Source organism: Corythoichthys intestinalis, chromosome 17, assembly GCF_030265065.1.
Source record: "Corythoichthys intestinalis isolate RoL2023-P3 chromosome 17, ASM3026506v1, whole genome shotgun sequence".
Classification (NCBI taxonomy): Eukaryota; Metazoa; Chordata; class Actinopteri; order Syngnathiformes; family Syngnathidae; genus Corythoichthys; species Corythoichthys intestinalis.
The window spans coordinates 3,768,698-3,791,554 of record NC_080411.1 but is presented as its reverse complement, the minus strand read 5'-3'; the positions used below and the strand labels follow the sequence as shown (position 1 = coordinate 3,791,554).

At 39.1% G+C, this 22,857-nt stretch overlaps 1 protein-coding gene across 2 annotated transcripts in view; it reads left to right on the top strand.

Moving 5' to 3' along the window:
- grk5 (G protein-coupled receptor kinase 5) overlaps positions 1 to 22,857 on the top strand; it is a 43,207-nt gene that overhangs the window by 4,280 nt on the left and 16,070 nt on the right. For both annotated transcript variants that reach the window (XM_057818720.1, XM_057818721.1), the window contains exons 2-9: positions 4,254 to 4,343; positions 4,412 to 4,524; positions 9,994 to 10,071; positions 14,603 to 14,700; positions 14,766 to 14,858; positions 14,918 to 14,981; positions 16,424 to 16,564; positions 18,541 to 18,731. In XM_057818720.1, the coding sequence (XP_057674703.1) occupies positions 4,254 to 4,343; positions 4,412 to 4,524; positions 9,994 to 10,071; positions 14,603 to 14,700; positions 14,766 to 14,858; positions 14,918 to 14,981; positions 16,424 to 16,564; positions 18,541 to 18,731 (868 nt within the window). The remainder of the gene's footprint in view (positions 1 to 4,253; positions 4,344 to 4,411; positions 4,525 to 9,993; positions 10,072 to 14,602; positions 14,701 to 14,765; positions 14,859 to 14,917; positions 14,982 to 16,423; positions 16,565 to 18,540; positions 18,732 to 22,857) is intronic.

Below are 22,857 nucleotides of genomic sequence, written 5' to 3'. Positions count from 1 at the left end.
CAACATAACGAGCACATTGCCACGATTGACAATGGACTATTGGGAAAATGAACAATCAGAGGGGATGGTTATTATAAAAAAAAAAAAAAAACAACTTGTAATCATTACGAAATCTGAATGTCAAAAATTGATATTCGATATTTTCTGAGTCCTATATGGTATACTGGGGGCGGGTTTCAATAAGCTTCGGCTTCTCCCGTCTGCCCTTTTCTTTTCGGGTTGAATTAATTGTAAACGCATATAAATGCTGTATGTTTGTTCGGATTTGTCATGCCTGAAGGGAAAATAAATAAATTTTAAAAAATAATTTCCTGCGTTCTGGTGAATCTTTACACATTAACTTTTGCATTTTCTGCGTTAATTTAAGATGAAAATATATTTATGTGAACATACAGCATATAGAGCAATAATGAATAGACCGATATCATCTACAAGAAATGTACTGAAGGCCATCTTTTACAATCTAAATATATATTTATTAGAAATATTCTAGTGCTGCAACGATTAATCAATTAACTCGAGTATTTGATTAGAAAAAAAGATTCAAATTAAATTTTGCTGATTCGAGTATTTTAATTAAAGTTACGTTGTAATGGTTTATTTTGAAAGTGTTTGCACTCAGTTTTATTGATTTGGGTGGATACACTGCCCTCTAGTCTGTCTCATTTCACATGGCTGAATCCAGCTGCTCCATGTTAAGGCCAACATAAGACAAGTTTTTTGTTTGCACTAATGTTTTTTTTTAAATGCATTCGTAATTTAGGTATAGGTATAGGTATATTTAGCCGTTTTTTGTGGGAATATGTGTCTGAACCATTTCTTAAGAGCATCGTAAAAAAAAAGTTTTATAGCATTTAAGCTAGTGGATTTTTTCTATGTAATATAGCCGATTGTTCTTTTGCTGTACATAGATCCTTATTTTTTTTTATATTGTTTGAGGCTCAGCTCAGGTATTTTAATTTTTCGTGTTCCTTATCCGATTACTCGATTATTCGAACTAAGAAGTTCACCGATTAATCGACTACTAAAATAATTGATAGCTGCAGCCCTAAAATATTCTCAAAGCAAATATCATAATGAGTGACTTAGAATAAATGTTGTGTTTTAACTATTCTACAGTATTCAGCGCTCTCAATAATTATTGGCACCCCTGAAAAAGATGTGTTTTTTAGCTTCTAATATTTTTTTTTTTTCAAATAATATGGGACCTTAATGGAAAAAAAGAGAAAAATCCAACCTTCAATACAAGTGCATTCATTCAGTGGGGGGAAAATCCCACATAAAGAAATAATTATTTTAAATCAAATAATGTGTGTCACTATTATTAGCACCCCTGGTGTTAATACTTTGTACACTCCCCTTTTGCCAACAAAACAAGGTCTGTGGACTGAGATGGCTATGGGAGGAGCTTGATTTTGTGTCTGGTGAACCATTTCTGTGTAGATTTGGCCATATGTTTAGGGTCATTGTCTTACTGAAAGACCCAGTGATGACCCATCTTCAGCTTTCGGGCAGAGGGCAACAGACTTTGATTTAAAATGTCCTTGTATTTCAAAGCATTCATGATGCCATGTACCCTAACAAGGTTGCCAGGGCCTTTGGAAGCGAAACAGCCCCACAGCATCACTGACCCACCCCCATACTTCACAGTGGGTATGAGGTGCTTTTCAGCATGCGCATCTTTCGTGGCACGCCAGACCCACTTAGAGTGTTTGTTGCCAAAAAGCTCAATCTTGGTCTCATCTGACCAAAGCCCACGCACGGTCCCAGGCTTCAACTGGGACCGTGTGCTTTGGTCAGATGAGGGCAGAGACAACTGTTTTATCATGAAGAGCTTGCTAAGAGTTTGCCTGCTGTACTGATTAAAATGTAAACTAAAAGTGGAGCAAACACTAGCTAGCAAACAATTACAGTATTTCATTATGGAGTAGGCTTAGCCACATCTGGAAACTCGCGATCTCCACTAAAGGCTACAGCTCCGAAGTGAGGTCCCTTGTTGACTCATTTGCTCCCAAAAAACGTATAAATACGTTCTATTTTTAATTGTTTCAGTGTCCCAAAAATGTATTCATACGTCTTTTATGGTTTATTTTTTGTATTTTTTGACAAGAGGCATCTCTAGGTTCTGTTGCACCTAAACTGCAATGCACAATACTCAAAACTCATTTTAAATTAATAAAACTGGCTACTGGAGGGCAGTAGCGCATTTTGTAAGAACTCATCTCGTTTTTGGGTGCACTCAATGTAGTGATTCAAATTTAGTATTGGAAAGAGATACATACAGTGGTATGAAAAGGTATCTGAACCTTTTTGGAATTTCTCACATTTCTGCATAAAATCACCTTCAAATGTGATCTGATCTTTGTCAAAATCAGACGGATGAAAAAGCAGTGTCTGCTTCAACTAAAACCACCCAAACATTTATAGGTTTTCATGTTTTAATCAGGATAGTAGGCAAACTATGACAGAAGGGGGGGGGGGGGGGGGGGGGGATAAGTAAGTTAAACATCATATTTAATATTTTGTCTATATTTTTCTTCCACACATGACATTGTGTGTTACTCCCAAACAATTCAACTTTGTTTTCATCAGTCTACTAAATATTTTGCCAAAACTTCTGGAGTGTCCAAGCGCCTTTTTGCAAACATTAAACAAGAAACAATGTTTTTTTTAGACAGCAGTGGCGTCCTCAATGGTGTCCTCCCATGAACACCATTCATTCCATTGTTTTACATATAATTTATGTGTGCACAGAGATATGGAACTCTGCTAGTTATTTCTGTGACTGTTTAGCAGACAGTCTAGGGTTCTTTTCTACCTCTGTGAGTATTCTGCGCTGAACTTAATATAAGATAACTCTTGGCGTTATCTTTGGTGGACGGCCACTCCTTGGGAGAGAAGCAACAGTGCCAAACTCTTCATTTGTAGACAGTTTCTTTGACTGTCGATTGATGAACATTCAGACTTTAGAGATGGTTTTTAATCCTTTCCCAGCTTTATACAAACCAACAATCCTTGATCGCATTCTTCAGACAGCTCTTTTGACAGAGCCATGATGCACATCAGACAATCTTCTCATCAAGACAATTGTTATCAGGCGTGTGTTTTATAGTGGGTAGGGCAGCTTTAAACCACTCATCAGTGATTGGGCACACACCTGACTTAAATTGTTTGGTAAAAATTGGTTTCAATTGCACTTTGAGTCTCCAAAAGCAGAGGGTTCACTTATTTCTCCCCATTCTGTCATTGTTTGCATGCTATCCTTGTGAAAATATGAAAACCTATAAATTTTTGGGTTGTTTTAATTAAAGCAGACACTGTTTTTACATCTGTGTGATCTTGACAAAAATAAGATCACATTTCATAGTGATTTTATTCAGAAATGTGAGAAATTCCTAAAGGTACAGATTCTTTTTCATACCACTGTATAAAACATGATCCCCCCCCCCCCACTTTTTACAAGCATAATTACAAAAAAACTTAGGTACATAGTTAGGGCTGTCAAAATTATCGCGTTAACGGGCGGTAATTATTTTTTAAATTAATCACGTTGCAACATTTGACACAATTAACGCACATGCCCTGCTCAAACAGATTAAAATGACAGCACAGTGCAATGCCAACTTGTTACTTGTGTTTTTTGGAGCTTTGTCACCCTCTGCTGGTGCTTGGAGGCGACTGATTTTATGGGCTTAAGCACCCATGAACATTGTGTAATTATTGACATCAACAATGGCGGGCTACTGGTTTATTTTTTGATAGAAAATTTTACAGATTTTATTAAAACAAAAACATTAAGAGGGGTTTTAATATAACATTTCTATAACTTGTACTAACATTTATCTTTTAAGAACTACAAGTCTTGCTATCCATGGATCGCTTTAACAGAATGTTAATAATGTTAATGCCATCTTGTTGATTTACTGTTATACTAAACAAATACAGTACGTATCTAACGTATGTTGAATGTATATATTCATCTTGTGTCTTATCTTTCCATTCCAACAATAATTTACAGAAAAATACGGCATATTTTATAGATGGTTTGAATTGCGATTAATTACGATTAATTACGATTAATTTTTAAGCTGTAATTAACTCAATTAAAAAATTTTAATCGTTTGACAGCCCTAGTATATACATTAAAAAACTCAAGTAATCAGTAACATTGTGAATAACTGCTTACAATGTATGATTTTTATCAATTTTTTGATCAATTTTATGTGCACTGAAACATGCCTGTATCTGCGTAGGAGGCGGATCCAAAGGCCGAAGCTGGAAATGGCAGGAGATGCTTCGCTTGCCGCACATCAGCCAATGTGCCAAATTGGCCGACAGTATAGGTGCGTGCTTGTCATGCGACCGAGTGGCTGCGTGTCATGTGACCCAATGTCTGTGTGTATGCGTTCAGAGCGCGACTACTGGGACTTGTGCGTGATGCAGCCTATAGGCCGCCAACTCTTCGACCAGTTCTGCCAGAGCCAAGGCCGACTCCGAAAGTACTGTGAGCTGCGACAGGCTCTGGTACCGCAAGCACACACGTACTTTCATCATCCATTACTCTGGGCAAAACATTTGCAACCTTTGGGAATAATATGGAACTTTGGCATTGTTTCGGTTAACCAATACTTCATTTAAATCTTTTACAAAGATAAGCAACCGGATATTTTCATGAATTTATAAAGCCCTGCCACATGCCCCGGACAGAATGTAAAAAGTGGACATGTCCAGGCATAAGAGGGCATTTGGTCACCCTAGGCTAATTTGCATAGCAAAGGTCCGCTAGCTTAAATGCTATATAATGCTAATGTTTACCACAATGGCGTACCGCAAGCAACAGGTCACTTCCGCTCATTAATATTCAGGACATTAGCTACTGTTGCGAAGTAGGGACAAGCCACCGTTTGTCCCTAATAGGAAATGAATGGAAATCATGTACAAAGGAGATGTTTACAGAGCTAAACCTACCAATTCTCTCCGAAAATGATGTGCCTGGTGTCAAATTCACTGGCAAAGATGTGGAAGAACATAAAAATGTTCAGTTAAAGAGATGGCTTGAGTGTCGAAGGCTAAAAAAGACGAAAAAAAATGAGCCGACCGAAGCATAGCCTTAGCTTTTTTATCGTCGCAACTGACAATGCCATTCTCCTGTTTCAACAAGCTATCCTTTACCATCAGCCCTGTCTTTCTTATATATCCTCTGGTTGTCCTACGTCTCTGACCGTTCTTGGGGGTAATTTAGTTAGCTTTGTGTAGCGATCGCAAATGCTACTCAGTGACAGCCAATGAACATTTTTAATTTTTTCATTGATAAAAAATCTAAATTCTATAATTTATTTACACTTCCCCCTTACTAAAGTTGTTTTTTTTAATGTATATATGACGGAAAACACAGACAAGACTGAAAAAGCAGTTTCTGCTCTTGCACTCCTCTTTAAAATAAACTGCTGTATTTCAAGCCAAAACAACTGTTGTGTTCAATAGAACAATATGTCTATAAGCTACCATAGCAGATTCATGGCGCATTAACTATTTTTAATTTGTCCGTGTTGCCCTGGAAACCCCCGTTTACAGACGTCGCGCAACCGCTTTTGTTTCAACCTAGCCATAAAACAAAGTTAATTCATTCTATTTATTATTCCAAATGTTTGTCATTTTAAGCTTAGAATCATTAATTAATGTCTAATATCTCGCTTAAAAAAAAAACTACTTCAAAAAATTATTCACTCGCATTTTTCAAACTTTTAAACAAATTACATCACAATGAAAAAAATGGTGTCTGTAAAAAAGTCACGGATATTTACCTCATAACTATCGCTTAATTGTATTTTTTTTGTTTTTTGTTTCTGTCCAATTTTTACGATATGTTAGATCACAGGTGTCAAACTGATTCCAGAAAGGACCTAGTGGGTGCTGGATTTTGTTCCAACCGATAACGTGCAGAGTTTAACCAATGAACTTCCTGCTGAAACAAACAGCACCTGACAAAGTTTAACTGATTACACATGTAAAAAGATATAAAAATGACTAGATATCAATAGGACATGTCCCCCAAACTTACCCAATTCCTTTGACGCTTATGGAGGGTGATGCCATTGACGTCCATGGACGTCCAAATTTTTTCTCATTCATTTTCTATGGGAAATCCCCCCCCCCCCCCCCCCCCCCCCCCAAATCAACAGAAAATGACTAAATATCAATAGGACGTGTCCCCCAAACATCCCCAATTCCATTGACGCTTATGAAGGGTGCCACCATTGACGGCCATGGACGTCCAAATTTCCCATTCATTTCTATTGGCATTTAATTATGTTTTTCATTCTATTGATGCCAATGTACTTGGATTCCATTGACACCTATGTAAGTTGATACCGTTGACGTCCATGGACGTCCAAATTTTTTCCCATTCATTTTCAATGGGAATTTTTTTTTTTTTTTACCCAAATCAACAGAAAATGACTAGATATCAATAGGACGTGTCCCCCAAACTTCCCCAATTCCATTGACGCTTATGAAGGGTGCCGCCATTGACGTCCATGGACGTCCAATTCTCCCAATCATTTCTAATGGCTTTTACTTTGTTTAGTGCCATTGACTGGCATTATGGTCCATTCAATTGATAGACCTGAGTGGGGCTAAGATCTGTATCTCCACAGAGGAAAGACCCAGGTGTAATTTCTCCCGAAATTGCAGTTTCTAGTTGGTGAAAAGGTGTCCTCTTCATTGGTTGGAAAGCAAACCTGCACCCACTAGGCCCTTTCTGGAATCGGTTTGATGCCTGTGTGTTAGATGATAAATAATCAATCAAAATAAAGAAAAATTGGGAAAAAAAACGTTTAAAAGGTAAATATATGAAAAAGAAAATTTCGACCAATCCTTGATGTCTGCAATTTTTGCATCGCGACCCTTGTTATATAACCATGTTTCACCCATAAAATTCCCCAAACATCCAGCTGTGGCCATTCACAGCTGTGTCTTGACACTCAGTGATACATGCTACATGCAGTTTTTGGATCGAAACAAGGTAAGTGCGCAATAATATCGCGTTAAAGTCATGGCGTCTGTAATTCTGCTCTCGCGTGCTCTCACTTCCAGTTAGGGTTTTGCCGTTAAATTTTTTTTTTTTTTTTTTTGTAAAAATGCCCTCCTGTTCAAAATGTTTCTTCCCCCAGAAAATTGAGATTTTCACCTTTCCAATGATGTATCACAGGAGCATACCGGACAATTTTGAAAGTTGGCTAAATTGGGGGTCTCAGAGCGGAACTTCAAGTCACCCGAGTGTTTCCGCCATATATATATAACAGAAACGGTAACAGTTGCAGTCAGATACCATTGTAATTCTTTTCAGGTCATTCATTGTCAGGCAGAAGCAGTACGTAGTTTAACAATATAAAAATGGCTTACCTCTTTGTCCTCTGAAAGACCATGCCAACCTAACAAAATGTTTACTGCGTATGAAATGTGAATGGATTCACTGAGCTGGTGTTCAAAAGTCCGCGCAAGTCGATTCAGTCTTCACATTTTTTCCTCCCGAGTTTTTGGTTTCCGGAAACGTATGAAGAAAACATCCTTCATGTGTTGTAACGTCTAGAGTCATTTCTACAAGTTCCAAAAAAGCATTGTGTGATCAGCATGTTCGATTTTGAAAGATTACCGGAGAAAATGAGCATAAATTACGTTGTTTCTATGCGAGGGCGGGTCTATAATGTCCCACTTCGGCTTTACTTCCCCTTTACGATGCGACGTCACGGTCTAAAAGCATGTGTGCGGTACGCCATTGGCTAACTTGCATAGCAAAAGTCCACGAGCTTAAATGCTATATAATGTTAACGTTTACCACAATTGGCTAACCTGCATAGCAAAAGTCCGCTAGCAATTGCTATATAATCCTAATGTTTGCCAGATGATTTCTAGTGCGCACTACAAACAATCTGGTCCGCACCAGGTTGCTTGAATTTATTTTATTTCTGTTGATGTCTCGTTAGAGGCTCCATAATTTTCTCTTCGGTTCTTTTATTCGCTTAACGAACAGGAGATAAAGACACACAACTCAGGAACAAAAAGAAAGCACTAATCACCAAAGACAGGGGTCCCCAAACTTTTTCCTGTGTGGGCCACATAACTCTTCCTTTCTCTGATGAGGGGCCGGGGTAGGTTTGTAACAGAAAAAGTGTGATGATTGCAGGAGTGCCTAAATGTAAACATGTATTGTTTTTCAGAAAGCCACAATCAAATAACCCTTTCTGGATTCTTCACGGAAGAAAAGTAAATAAAATAATAATATAATATAATATAATATAATATAATATAATATAATATAATATAATATAATATAATATAATATAATATATAGGACTGTCAAACGATTAAAATTTTTAATCGAGTTAATTACAGCTTAAAAATTAATTAATCGTAATTAATTGCAATTCAAACCATTTATAAAATATGGCTTATTTTTCTGTAAATTATTGTTGGAATGGAAAGATAAGACACAAGACGGATGTTTACGTTCAACATACGGTACATAAGTACTGTATTTGTTTATTATAACAATAAATCAACAAGATGGCATTAACATTATTAACATTCTTTTAAAGCGATCAATGGATAGAAAGACTTGTAGTTCTTAAAAGATAAATGTTAGTACAAGTTATAGAAATTCTGTATTAAAACCCCTCTTAATGTTTTCGTTTCATTAAAATTTGTAAAATTTTCGATCAAAAAAAAATAAACTAGTAGCTCGCCATTGTTGATGTCAATTATTACACCATGCTCACTCATTGTGCTGAAATCCATAAAAACATTCGGGCCCAAGCACCAGCAGAGGGCGCCAAACACCAAAAAACAAGTAACAAGCGGACATTACACTGCTGTCATTTAAATCTGTTTGAGCGGGGCCAGTGCGTTAATTGCGGCAAATATTTTAACTAGGGGTGTCAAACGATTAACATTTTTAATCGAGTTAATTACAGCTTAAAAATTAATTAATCGTAATTAATTGCAATTCAAACCATCTATAAAATATGCCATATTTTTCTGTAAATTATTGTTGGAATGGAAAGATAAGACACAAGATGGATACATCCATTCAACATACGGTACATAAGTGCTGTATTTCTTAATTATTACAATAAATCAACAAGATGGCATTACCATTATTAATATTCTGTTAAAGCGATCCGTGGATAGAAAGACTTGTAGTTCTTAAAAGATAACTGTTAGTACAAGTTATAGAAATTTTATATTAAAACCCCTCTTCATGTTTTCGTTTTAATAAAATTTGTAAAATTTTCTATCAAAAAAAAAACTGGTAGCCAGCCATTGTTGATGTCAATTATTACACCATGCTCACTCAATGTGCTGAAATCCATAAAAACATTTGGGCCCAAGTGCCAGCAGAGGGCGCCAAACACCAAAAAACAAGTGACAAGCGGACATTACACTGCTGTTATTTTAATCTGGTTGAGCGGGGCATGTGCGTTAATTGCGGCAAATATTTTAACTTTATAAATTAAAAAGATTAATTACCGCCCGTTAACGCGGTAATTTTGACAGCCCTAATAATATAATAAAATATAATATAAACGCTATTAATTAAATAATAACCCAAATAATAACCCTCTCTGAGTTCTTCACAGAAAAAAAACAGGAAATAAATAACACTATTGAAAAAAAAAAAAAAAAAAATCAAAATGCTCTCTGGTATTGTTCAGGGGGCCGGACAAAATGTGGAGGCGGGCCGTAGTTTGGGGACCTCTGACCTAAGATATGTACATTTATTAAGAAAAAGTAATTAAAAGCTGGCCGGCCAGGACAAATGTCCCTGAAAGCAACACGAGGTGCTCCCGAATCAATTTGCCCTGATCTTCAAGTTCATACAGTTTATATTTGTATGAATAAAAGGAAATATATATTGACACTCGGCACCCCAATTGTCAGTTCCGCTCGCTCTTCATCAAAAGACAACGACGATCCAGTTTGTTTTGTCTTCAGGCGCAATTTGAGTGGCAGCTAGATAATGACAGACCGACGTTTGGACGACACATCATCGAGAAATTCTTCTGCATTCAGGTTTGTAGGCTTTCGTTCAGGGGTCTCAAACTCAATTTATCAGGTAGGGGACATTTAAGAGTCTGTGTACAAAAGTATCTGAAGCTTTTGGAATTTCTCACATTTCTGCATAAAATCATCATGAAATGTGATCTGATCTTTGTCAAAATCACACAGATGAAAATAAAGTGTCTGCTTTAACTAAAACCACACTAACATTTATAGGTTTTTATATTTTAATGAGGATAGCATGCAAACAATGACAGAAGGGGGGAAAAATAAGTAAGTCAATCCTCCGCCTAAGGAGACTTAACTTTTTAAGTCAGGTGTGCACCTAATCACTGATGACTGGTTTAAAGCTGCCCTGCCCACTATAAAACACACACCCGAAAAGAAATGTCTTGAGGTGAAGCATGGCTCTGTCAAAAGAGCTGTTTGAAGACCTGCGATCAAGGATTGTTGATTTGTATAAAGCTGGGAAAGGGTGCAAAACCATCTCTAAAAGTCTGGATTTTCATCAATCGACAGTCAGAGAAGTTGTCTACAAATGGAGAGAGTTTGGCACTGTTGCTTCTCTACCAAGGAGTGGCCGTCCAGCAAAAATGACGCGGGATTCAGCGCAAAATACTCAGAGAGGCAAAAAAGAACCCTAGAGTCTTAGAAGACTTACACAAATCACTGGCACAGTCCAATATCTCTGTGCACACATCAACTATATGTAAAACTATGGCCAAGAATGGGTTTTCATGGGAGGATTCAATTTAAGAAGCCACTGTTGTCTAATAAAAAAAAAAAAGTTTTTCATTTAATGTTTGCAAAAAGGAACTTGGACACTCCACAGAAGTTTTGGCAAAATATTTTGTGACCTGATGAAAGTTGAATTGTTTGGGTGTAACACACGTCATGTGTGGAGGAAAAATGGAACAGCTCACCAACATCAACACCTCATTCCCACTGTGAAGCATGGTGGTGCAAGCATCATGATTTGGGGCTGTTTTGCTTCCTCAGAGCCCGGACAACTTGCAATCATTAATGGAAGAATGAATTCAAGATTTTATCAGGATGTTTTGCTGGGCCGTTTGTCAGACAGTTGAAGCTAAAAACAGGATGGATGCTGTGAGTGTCCATTTCTCACATAGAGGGGAGAGTGGGGCTCTGTCAGACACGCTGCATCCACGAAGACTCGGGTGAGCATGGGACGGTCATCCGATGGCCTTTATTTGTCTAATTTTGCTTAATGTGACCTACTTTAATTTTGTCACTTTCCCATCCGCTCGAGCTCAACTGATGAGACGTTTGTCTACTATATACACTGTATAGCAAAAGTGTGCTCGTGTAGAACATAAACACACACACAAAACCGAGCGAACCAGACATAAACGTATCAAATATGAGAGTACGAGAGCGAATCTAATACGATCGGAGGGAATACTAGATAAAATGTTGGCGGTCAAGAGAAAATCGGCACCCTGCCTCCTCTCTTCCGACCTCAATCAAACTTTCCCAGGTAGTCATAGGTGGTATTAATTAAGTGACAGCGGGACAGTGACACACCCACACCACACATGCGCACTCATTAACCCTTTCCACACCCAAACAAGTAGTGCTCAAATTCCTGCCTCCAACAGATGCTGCAACAAGACAATGATCCAAAGCACATACGTAAATCAACTTCTAAATGGTTTCAGAATAACAAAATACATGTTCTGGAGTGGCCAAGTCAAAGTCCAAACTTGAACCCCATTGAGATGCTGTGGCATGACCTAAAGACAGCCATTCATGCCAGACATTCCACTGAACTAGAGCAGTTTTGTGGGCCAAGATTAGTCTTGATCAATGTGCCAGACTGATCTGCAGCCACAGGAAGCATCCCGTCGATGTTATGGCTGCCAAAGCGGGGGCCACAAAATATTGAAGGCGATGGTTCACTTACTTATTGTTCCCCCTTCTGTCATTGTTTGGCCATATGTTTAGGGTCATTGTCTTGCTGAAAGACCCAGTGATGACTCATCTTCAGCTTTCGGGCAACAGATTTTGATTTAAAATGCCCTGGTATTTCAAAGCATTCATGATGCCATGCACCCTAACAAGGTTCCCAGGGCATTTGGAAGCGAAACAGCCCCACAGCATCACTGACCCAGCCCCAGACTTCACAGTGGGTATGAGGTGCTTTTCAGCATGCGCATCTTTCGTGGCACGCCAGACCCACTTAGAGTGTTTGTTGCCAAAAAGCTCAATCTTGGTCTCACACAAAAGTACACACGGTCCCAGGCTTCAACTGGGACCGTGTGCTTTGGTCAAATGAGACCAAGCTTCCAAAGGCCCTGGGAACCTTGTTAGGGTGCATGGCATCATGAATGCTTTGAAATACCAGGACATTTTAAATCAAAATCTGTTGCCCTCTGCCCGAAAGCTGAAGATGGGTCGTCACTGGGTCTTTCAGCAAGACAATGACCCTAAACATATGGCCAAATCTACACAGAACTGGTTCACCAGACACAAAATCAAGCTCCTCCCATGGCCAGATCAGTTCCCAGACCTTGTTTCGTTGGCAAAAGGGGGTTGTACAAAGTATTAAAACCAGGGGTGCTAATAATTGTGACACACATTATTTGATGCCAAATAATTTTTTCTTTATGTGGGATTTTTTCCCCACTGAATGAATGCACTTGTATTGAAGTTTGGATTTTTCTCTTTTTTTTCCATTTAGGTCCCATATTATTTGAATTAAAAATATATATACAGGACTGTCTCAGGAAATTAGAATATTGTGATAAAGTTCTTTGCTCTCTGTAATGCAATTAAAAAAACAAAAATGTCATACATTCTGGATTCATTACACATCAACTGAACTATTTCAAGCCTTTTATTATTTGAATATTGCTGATTTTGGCTTACAGCTTAAGAAACCTCAAAAATCCTATATCAAAAAATTAGAATACTTCCTCAGACCAAGTAAAAAAATAATTTTATAACAGCAAAACTAAATCAAACATTTGAAAATGTCCATTGATGCACTCAGTACTTGGTTGGGAATCCTTTTGCACGGATTACTGCATCAATCCGGCGTGGCATGGAGGCAATCAGCCTGTGGCATTGCTGAGGTGTTATTGATGCCCAGGATGCTTCGATAGCGGCCTTCAGCTCATTTGCATTTGTAGGTCTGGTGTCTTTCATCTTCTTCTTAACTATACCCCACAAATTCTCGATGGGATTCAGGTCAGGGGAATTAGCAGGCCAATCAAGGACAGTGATGCCATGGTCAGTGCTCCAGTTACTGGTGGTTTTGGCACTGTGGGCAGGTGCCAGATCATGCTGGAAAATGAAATCCTCATCTCCATAGAGCTTTTCAGCAGATGGAAGCATGTAGTGCTCTAAAATCTCTTGGTACACAGTTGCATTTACTCTGGACTTGATGAAACACAGTGGACCAACACCAGCAGCTGACATGGCTCCCCAAACCATTGCTGACTGTGGGAACTTCACACTGGATTTCAAGCAACTTGGATTTTGCTCCTCTCCAGCCTTTCTCCAGACTCTGGCGCCTTGACTTCCAAATGAAATGCAAAACTTGCTTTCGTCTGAAAAGAGGACTTTGGACCACTCTGCAACTGTCCAGTGCTTCTTCTCCATAGCCCAAGTCAGACGCTTCTTCCGTTGTCTTGAGTTCAGAAGTGGCTTGACCATGGGAATACGGCTATTGTAGCCCATTTCCCGGACACGTCTGTGAACTGTGGCTTTTGATACCTGGACTCCAGCTTCAGCCCACTGTCTTTGAAGCTCCCCCAAATTCTGGAAGCGGCTCTTCTTCACAATTTTGTTAAGGCTGCGGTCATCTCTCTTGGTTGTGCAGCGTTTCCGGCCACATTTTTCCCTTCCAACAGACTTTTTGTGGATATGCTTTGAAACTGCACTCTGTGAACAGCCTGCTCTTTGAGAAATTTCTCTTACCCTCCTGATGGAGGGTATCAATGATGGTCCTCTGGACAGCAGTCAGATCAGCAGTCTTCCCCATACTTGTGATTTAGTTTACTGAACCAAGCTGAGTGTTTTTAAGGCTCAGGAAACCCTCGCAGGTGTTTCGAGTTAATTAGATGATTCAGGTGATTAGTTGAATAGCCTACTTGTATACTTTTTCATGATATTCTAATATTTTGAGATAGGATTTTTGAGTTTTCTTAAGCTGTAAGCCAAATTCAGCAATATTAAAATAATAAAAGGCTTGAAATAGTTCAGTTGATGTGTAATGAATCCAGAATGTATGACATTTTTGTTTTTTTAATTGCATTACAGAAAGTAAAGAACTTTATCACAATATTCTAATTATCTGAGACAGTCCTGTATATTAGAAGATAAAAAACACATCTTTTTCAGGGGTGCCAATAATTATGGAGGGCACTGTATTTCTTTCTTCCTTTGGCCCTATACTCCTTTGCAACGTATCAAGTGAAGGGCCCGAAAATACCCGTACCGTCCCGTGGACCAAGAGTTTGGAGACCGCCGCTTTAGTCGTTGTGCGTGCTGACCTGTTATGCTTTGCACTTGTGTTCAGAAGTCCCAGTTTGTCCCCGAGGTGTCCAAATACAAGCGAGGCTGCATGTGGGCCCTGGATAAAGAACCCTCCAGCGACGTCTTCAGGAATTGCAAAGAGTAGGTGGGGAAGGTTGGGTCCGGGTTCAGCGCTAACACTGACACCGGCCTTCTCTATCCCTCAGAGATTTGGAAACCTTCCTCAGCGGAGAACCTTTCCAGGAGTACCAGAGCAGCATGTACTTCGAGCGCTTCCTGCAGTGGAAATTTTTGGAAAGGTGATTGACCTGCTCCACCATCGACCGGCTCGTGTCACTTCATCCGTATTTGTCCTCAGGAGGCCCGTCACTAAGAACGACTTCCGACAGTACCGACTCTTGGGCAAAGGAGGCTTTGGAGAGGTGACGTCCTCGTTCTTTTCTTTACTTACCTTAAGCGGAAGTTCCGAATTTTTGATATTTGGCTTAATCTTCGAGTTAGCAGGGGTTTAATTATCTGCATATTTTTTTTGCGCGTTTCTTCGGCGCGCCGCGCAGCCTGAACCATTTGACCGATCGGCACTGTTGGAGTATCGAAAGGTTTGGAATTTTCACACGACGATGGCTTTTTTTCCCAAACGGACCCGAAAAATTTTCCGTTTGTCCGTAAACGGCAATTTTTTGAAAAATTCCAAAATGTATCTAGTCCTACAATTTTTGACCAAATCACCTAATTTAGGCTTCAAAAATTCCAGGATGGTGAGGGGCATAAAATTTGTATACAGAATTTGGAAAAAATTTACGGTTCCCCGGAAATTTGCCAAAAACTTTCCCATTCATTTTTAATGGGAAATTTCCCATTCACTTCCAATGGAATTTCTAATGAAGTTTAAATTGCATTGGTGCCCTTGACGGCCATGTATGTCGAATCTATTGATGCTATTGTACTTGGATTCCATTGACACCTATGTAACTCAACGCCAATGAAGGCCATGGACGTCCAAAATTTTTCCCATTCATTTTCAATGGGAAAAAAAAATGTCCCCAAATCAACAGGAAATGACCAGAAATCAATGGGACGTGTCCTCCAAACGTCCCCAATTCCATTGACGGAGGATGCTGCCATTGACGGCCATGGACGTCCAAATTTCTGCATCATTTCCAATGGCATTTTAATGTTTAATTTGACATTGACTAGCATGTTTGTCCATTCTATTGATAGCCCTGGGCGGGGATAAGATCTGTATAGCAACATAGGAAAGACTAATTAAAGTAAAGTAATAAAAAAGTAACTAAAATAATTTCTCCAGAAATTGCAGTTTCTAGTTAGTAGGTGGAGTTGATTTCAACAAATTCTGTGCAGTTATCTATTAATTTCAGGGCTCCAGAGTGGCTAACCCTAATGAATTACGGCAGTTGGTGTGACATTGTTTTGGCAGCGTTTGTATTTTGAACAACAATCTGCATTTTGAATGTATTTGATTATGTTAGATCGGTTAATATCGGGGGGGGGGGGGGGTTTATTGGCATGCTAGGACGGGCCCATTGACTTGTGCTAGCTTAGCCACTCCGGAGCCCTGAAACTAACAAATATCTAAATAACTGAACGGAATTTGTTGAAATCAACTCCACCGACTGTTTAAAACCTCCGCTAACTCAAAAATATTGCCTATGTCAAAAATTCTGAACTTCCCCTTTAAGGGATTTAGCTCGGAGTTTCCAACCTGTTTAGTTTTTCAAATCGAGCTTTGAATCCAGGGCTAGGGCAGAAACGCAAAAGGATCAAGAGCAGAACCTTGAGGTCGTGTCATTATCGTCGGCGTTTTTGGAGAGCTTGACCCGACAACGGTGCGCTTCCCCCGCAGGTGTGGGCGTGTCAGGTGCGGGCCACGGGGATGATGTACGCCTGCAAGAAGCTGGAGAAGACGCACGTGAAAAGACGGCGAGGCGAAGACATGGCGCTCAATGAAAAGGAGATCTTGGAGAGCGTGGACAGTCGCTTCGTGGTGAGAAACCGGCCTTGCGTACTTAGCTTCACTTTGGCTACGGTTGCGCACTTTTGGATGTTTAGGGAATAAGGAAGTGACCTGAAAATGTCTCCAAATTTATAGGAAGTGACTGAAAATCACCAGGAAGTAACCCACTTGGGAGCAATGCATTCCCATGCAATTTCTCCAGAAATGTCTTTTTTTTTTATACAGTGGGGCAAATAAGTATTTAGTCAACCACTAATTGTGCAAGTTCTCCCACTTGAAAATATTAGAAAGGCCTTAAATTGTCAACATGGGTAAACCTCAACCATGAGAGACAGAATGTGGAGAAAAAAAAAACAAAGTCACATTGTTTGATTTTTAAAGAATTTATTTGCCATTCATGGTGGAAAATAAGTATTTGGTCAATACCAAAAGTTCATCTCAATACTTTGTTATGTACACTTTGTTGGCAATAACGGAGGCCAAACGTTTGTTGGTATTTTGGCCCATTCCTCCATGCAGATCTCCTCTAGAGCAGTGATGTTTTGGGGCTGTCGTTGGGCAACACTGACTTTCAACTCCCTTCACAGATTTTCTATGGGGTTGAGATTTGGAGACTGGCAAGGCCACTCCAGGACCTTGAAATGCTTCTTACGAAACCACTTGTTTGTTGCCCTGGCTGTGTGTTTGGGATCATTGTCATGCTGAAAGACCCAGCCATGTCTCATCTTCAATGCCCTTGCTGATGGAAGATTTTCACTCAAAATCTCTCGATACATGGCCCTATTCATTCTTTCCTTTACACTGATCAGTTGTCCTGGTCCGTTTGCAGAAAAACAGCCCCAAAGCATGATGTTTCCACCCCCGTGCTTCACAGTGGGTATGGTGTTCTTCGGATGCAATTCAGTCTTCTTTCTCCCCCAAACACGAGAACCTTTGTTTCTACCAAAAAGTTCTGTTTTGGTTTCATCTGACCATAACACATTCCTCCCAGTCCTCTTCTGGATCATCCAAATGCTCTCTAGCGAACCGCAGACGGGCCTGGACGTGTACTGGCTTGAGCAGGGGGACACGTCTGGCAGTGCAGGATTTGAGTCCCTGGCGGCGCATTGTGTTACTGATTGTAGCCTTTGTTACTCTGGCCCCAGCTCTCTGTAGGTCATTCACTAGGTCCCCCCATGTGGTTCTGGGATTTTTGCTCACCGTTCCTGTTATCATTTTGACGCCACGGGGTGATATCTTGCATGGAGCCCCAGATCGAGGGAGATTATCAGTGGTCTTGTATGTCTTCCATTTTCTAATAATTGCTCCCACAGTTGATTTCTTCACAGCAAGTGTTTTACCTATTGCAGAATCAGTCTTCCCAGCCTGGTGCAGGTCTATAATTTTGTCTCTGGTGTCCTTTGACAGCTCTTTGGTCTTGGCCATAGTGGAGTTTGGAGTGAGACTGACTGAGATTGTGGACAGGTGTCTTTTATACAGATAATGATTTAAAACAGGTGCCATTAACACAGGTTACAATTGGAGCCTCCATAGACCTCGTTAGAAGAAGTTAGACCTCTTTGACAGCCAGAAACCTTGCTTGTTTGTAGGTGACCAAATACTTATTTTCCACTCTAATTTGGAAATAAATTCTTTAAAAATCAAACAATGTGATTTTCTGTTTTTTTTTTCCTCATTCTGTCTCTCATGTTTGAGGTTTACCCATGTTGATAATTACAGGCCTCTCTAATTTTTTCAAGTAGGAGAACTTGCACAATTGGTGGTTTACTAAATACTTATTTGCACCACTGTATTTGCATTTTATAAATTTACAGTATCATTTCCTTTCCTATCATGGCCATCTTTGATTATGCAACTTGGTTACAGCCTTTGTTGTTTCCTTCTTCGAGGGAAAAAAAATAGGTCGCCGGAGCAGTCGGACAGGTTGCTAAATATAGTCAAAAGATGCGATGCCGACAAGTCTTCTGATGGGTCACGGTCAACGGATGACTTTGCCGCTCCCGCAGGTCAATCTGGCGTGCGCCTACGAGACCAAGCAAAGCCTGTGCTTAGTCCTCACCATGATGAGCGGCGGAGACTTGAGGTTTCACATCTACAACATGGGTGCGCCCGGACTGGACGCGCCCCGAGTGCAGTTCTACGCCGCCGAAGTCTGCTGCGGCCTCATGCACCTGCACTGCAAGTCTATCATTTACAGGTGAGCCGCAAGTGGGAGGAGTCAACTGTCACAAGCAACTGTAATCGTTTCTGATCTCATACTTTGTCGAAGGGCTGGGCGATATGTCCTAAAAATAAAATCTCAGATTTAAATTTTGATTTACGATTCCCCACCCCCTTTTCTAAGAGGCGCCGTTTGTAAAGCAGCACATGCTGAAAATTACGACATTTTCTCACATTTAGCGCCACACAGTGTTTAAAATGGTGTGAAATTTTTAGTCACTTTTTTTTTTTCCACATGTCCAACATTATCTTCAATATTCATTTTTAAATAAGAAGTTTTGTACCTGAATGTTTAAATCCATAACTAAATATATAATTTAAATCTTAAATTTATATTTTATATCCTAAATGCTAAATCTGGAAACGGTTGAAACTAAATATTTAGCTTAATATGCAAATTCACATGACTGGAGACCGGAAGTAACTGATTTTTTTTTCCCTTGAAGGAGGAGCCTGTCTTGTAAAAAAGGGCATTTCTAGTTTCCACTGGGGGGCGCCAGGCCTAATTGGTAATATTTCAATGCAGTCGTGTTCAGGCTGAGATATGTCTCATAAATGCCATGCCAGATATGACAAAGACTTCACCTTGTATCAGGGAGTTATTAGTCATTTACTGAATTTGGCGTGTTGGCCAAAAAAGGGCCTGCTTTGGCACCCCGCCCAGGTCAGGCCTGTGAATAAAAAGTCACAATTTTGATAACTTAAGATCTCATATGTCTCATGGACAGTCTCACCAATTTTGAGGAGGATCCAACCAACTCCCTAGTCCACAGTCTCAAATGTGCACCCTATAAATCGACAAAAAATTCACATTTGATACAAAATACCCGATTTTCTGTTGGATTTAGAATATGGGTGCAGAAACTTTCTGGAGCAGTTTTGCATAAGGTATCGACTCCCTAAATTTCAGCACTCTATGTTGAAAAAACCTATATGGAGAGGCCTTTTTGAAAATTTCAAGGGGCGCCACTGAGCCATTTTGTTACATTTTTTTGCAACGTTGCAAAATTATCAAAATTTATGCAAAGCCGCATGTGTGTGCAAATTTTGTTGAGTTTTCGTGCATGTTCAGGCCTCTAAATTGGCTGTTTTCATTTGCTATGACAAAAAAAAAAAAATCCTTTGCATTACTATAGGGCTCTCGCGCCAGTTGGTGCTCAGGCCCTAATAATTATGATAAGCTTTAAACATGTTACTGTTTAATTTGGCGTGTTGGCCAAAAAAGGGCCTGCTTTGGTACCCCGCCCAGGTCAGGCCCGTGAATAAAAAGTCACAATTTTGATAACTTAAGATCTCATATGTCTCATGGACAGTCTCACCAATTTTGAGGAGGATCTAACCAACTCCCTAGTACACAGTCTCAAATATGCACCCTATAAATCGACAAAAAATTTACATTTGATACAAAATACCCGATTTTCTGTTGGATTTAGAATATGTGTGCAGAAACTTTCTGGAGCAGTTTTGCATAAGGTATCGACTCCCCAAATTTCATCGCTCTATGTTGAAAAAAACTACATGGAGAGGCCTTTTTGAAAATTTTAAGTGGCGCCACTGAGCCATTTTGTTACATTTTTTTGCAACGTTGCAAAATTATCAAAATTTACGCAAAGCAAAAAAATGTGTGGTCAAATTTTGCTGAGTTTTCGTGCAAGTTCAGGCCTTTAAATTGGCTGTTTTCATTTGCTATGACAAAAAAAAAAAAATAATCCTTTGCATTACTATAGGGCGCTGCGCCAGTTGGTGCTCAGGCCCTAATAATTATGATAAGCTTTAAACATGTTACTGTCCCACTGAATTATTATTAAACAAAAATAACATAGAAAAATGCTTGTCTTTATTAAATGCTTCATTGAGTGAGTCCACTCAAATCCGCTCACGCTGCTTACGTACACACAATGAGTTGCCACAGCAACTGTTTAACAAGTTAAACTATGATTGATCCATGAAGCGCTTTTATAGTTTGTGTCTCTGGCAAGATCAAATTTTCAGAAGGGATCACTATATATATAAATGTGTACATTTACTGTATATTCATATACACTGCTGGCCAAAAGTATTGGCACCCCTGCAATTCTGTCAAATAATGCTCAATTTCTCCCAGAAAATGTTTGCAATTACAAATGCTTATATATTATAATATTTTCGTTCATTTTGCTTGCTCCAGGTCTCAGATTTGAAGGGTGCCTTCTCCAAATTGCCATTTTCAGATCCCTTCGCAGGTGTTCTATGGGATTCAGGTCTGGACTCATTGCTGGCCACTTTAGAAGTCTCCAGTGCTTTCTCTCTAACTATTTTCTAGTGCTTTTCGAAGTGTATTTTGGGTCATTGTCCTGCTGGAAGACCCAGCTTTCTCACAATGGGCCCCACCTTATGCTGCAAAATTTGTTGGTAATCTTCAGACTTCATAATGCCATGCACACGGTCAAGCAGACCAGTGCCAGAGGCAGCAAAGCAACCCCAAAACATCATGGAACCTCCGCCATGTTTGACTGTGGGGACCGTGTTCTTTTCTTTATAGGCCTCGTTTTTTTCCCCTGTAAACTCTATGTTGATGCCTTGTCCCAAATAGCTTTACATTTGTCTCATTTGAACATTCTTCCATTTTTCGTTTTTGACTTTCTCAGGTAAGTTTTGGCAAACTTCAGCCTGGCTTTTTTATGTGTCTGAGTCAGAATTGGGGTGTTCCTGGGTATCCTACCATAATATCCCTTTTCATTCAGACGCCAATGGATAGTACCGATTGACACTGTTGTCGAACTCCAGGACAGCTTGAACTTGTATGGATGTTAGTCAAGGTTCTTTATCTGCCATCCGCACAATCTTTCGGTGAAATCGCTCGTGGATTTTTCTTTTCCGTCTACATCTAGAGAGGTTAGCCACAGTGCCATGGGCTCTTTACACTTATTGATGACACTGCGCACGGTAGACACAGGAGCATTCAGGTCTTTGGAGATGAACTTGTAGCCTTGAGATTGCCCATGCTTCCTCACAATTTTGCTTCTCTTCTTTGTTTTCTCCATGCTCAATGTTGTACACACAAGGAAACAGGACAGAGCTTGAGTCAACTTTAATCCATTTTAACTGGCTGCAAGTGTGATTTAGTTATTGCCACCACCTGTTATGTGCCGCAGGTAAGTAACAGGTGGTGTTTTCACAAATTAGAGAAGCATCACATGAGTTTTCAAAGGGAGTTTTGTGTAAAATGATAATGATTTGATTTTTTTCTTTTTTTCATTCTCTTTTGTGTTTTTCATTGCGAGCAAAATAAATGAAGCTATTACCACCAAAGCATTTGTAACTGCAATCATTTTCTGGGAGAAAGTGAGCATTATCTGGCAGAATTGCAAGGGTGCCAATACCGTCATATATATATACATACATATATATACATATATATATAGATATGTATACATATGTGTATATATATACACATATATATATATATACATATATATACATATGTATATATATACACACACACACACACACACACACATATATATACATATATACATATGTGTGTGTATATATATATATACATATGTATACATATATTCACACATATATATACATATATACATATATATACATATATACACACATATATATACATATACATATATATATACATATATATATACAGTGGGGAGAACAAGTATTTGATACACTGCCAATGGGAAAACCCATTGACAGTGTATCAAATACTTGTTCTCCCCACTGTACATATATACATATATATATATACATATATATACATATACATATATATCGTGTCTAAATGATTAATAACGAACAAATATACTCTAAAATTAAGATTTGTTGTCCACTTGGGATGTACCCAATCCGATCATGTGATTGGAAATCGGGGCGGCTCACAAAATTTTCAGAGGGTTGGAACCGGGTGGGAAAAAAACTATTTTTTCAAAACTTTATTTTTATTTTACAATTCTTAAGGCCTACAAATCAACAAAATATTCTCGATGTACAAGGAGTAGTAAAAACAAGATATATTTTTGTTTGTTTTGGCAACAGCAAAAGGAATAATAAAATCTATCAATTAATTGGTTGCTAAATTTCCTTGTTGGCAAAGTAACAACAAC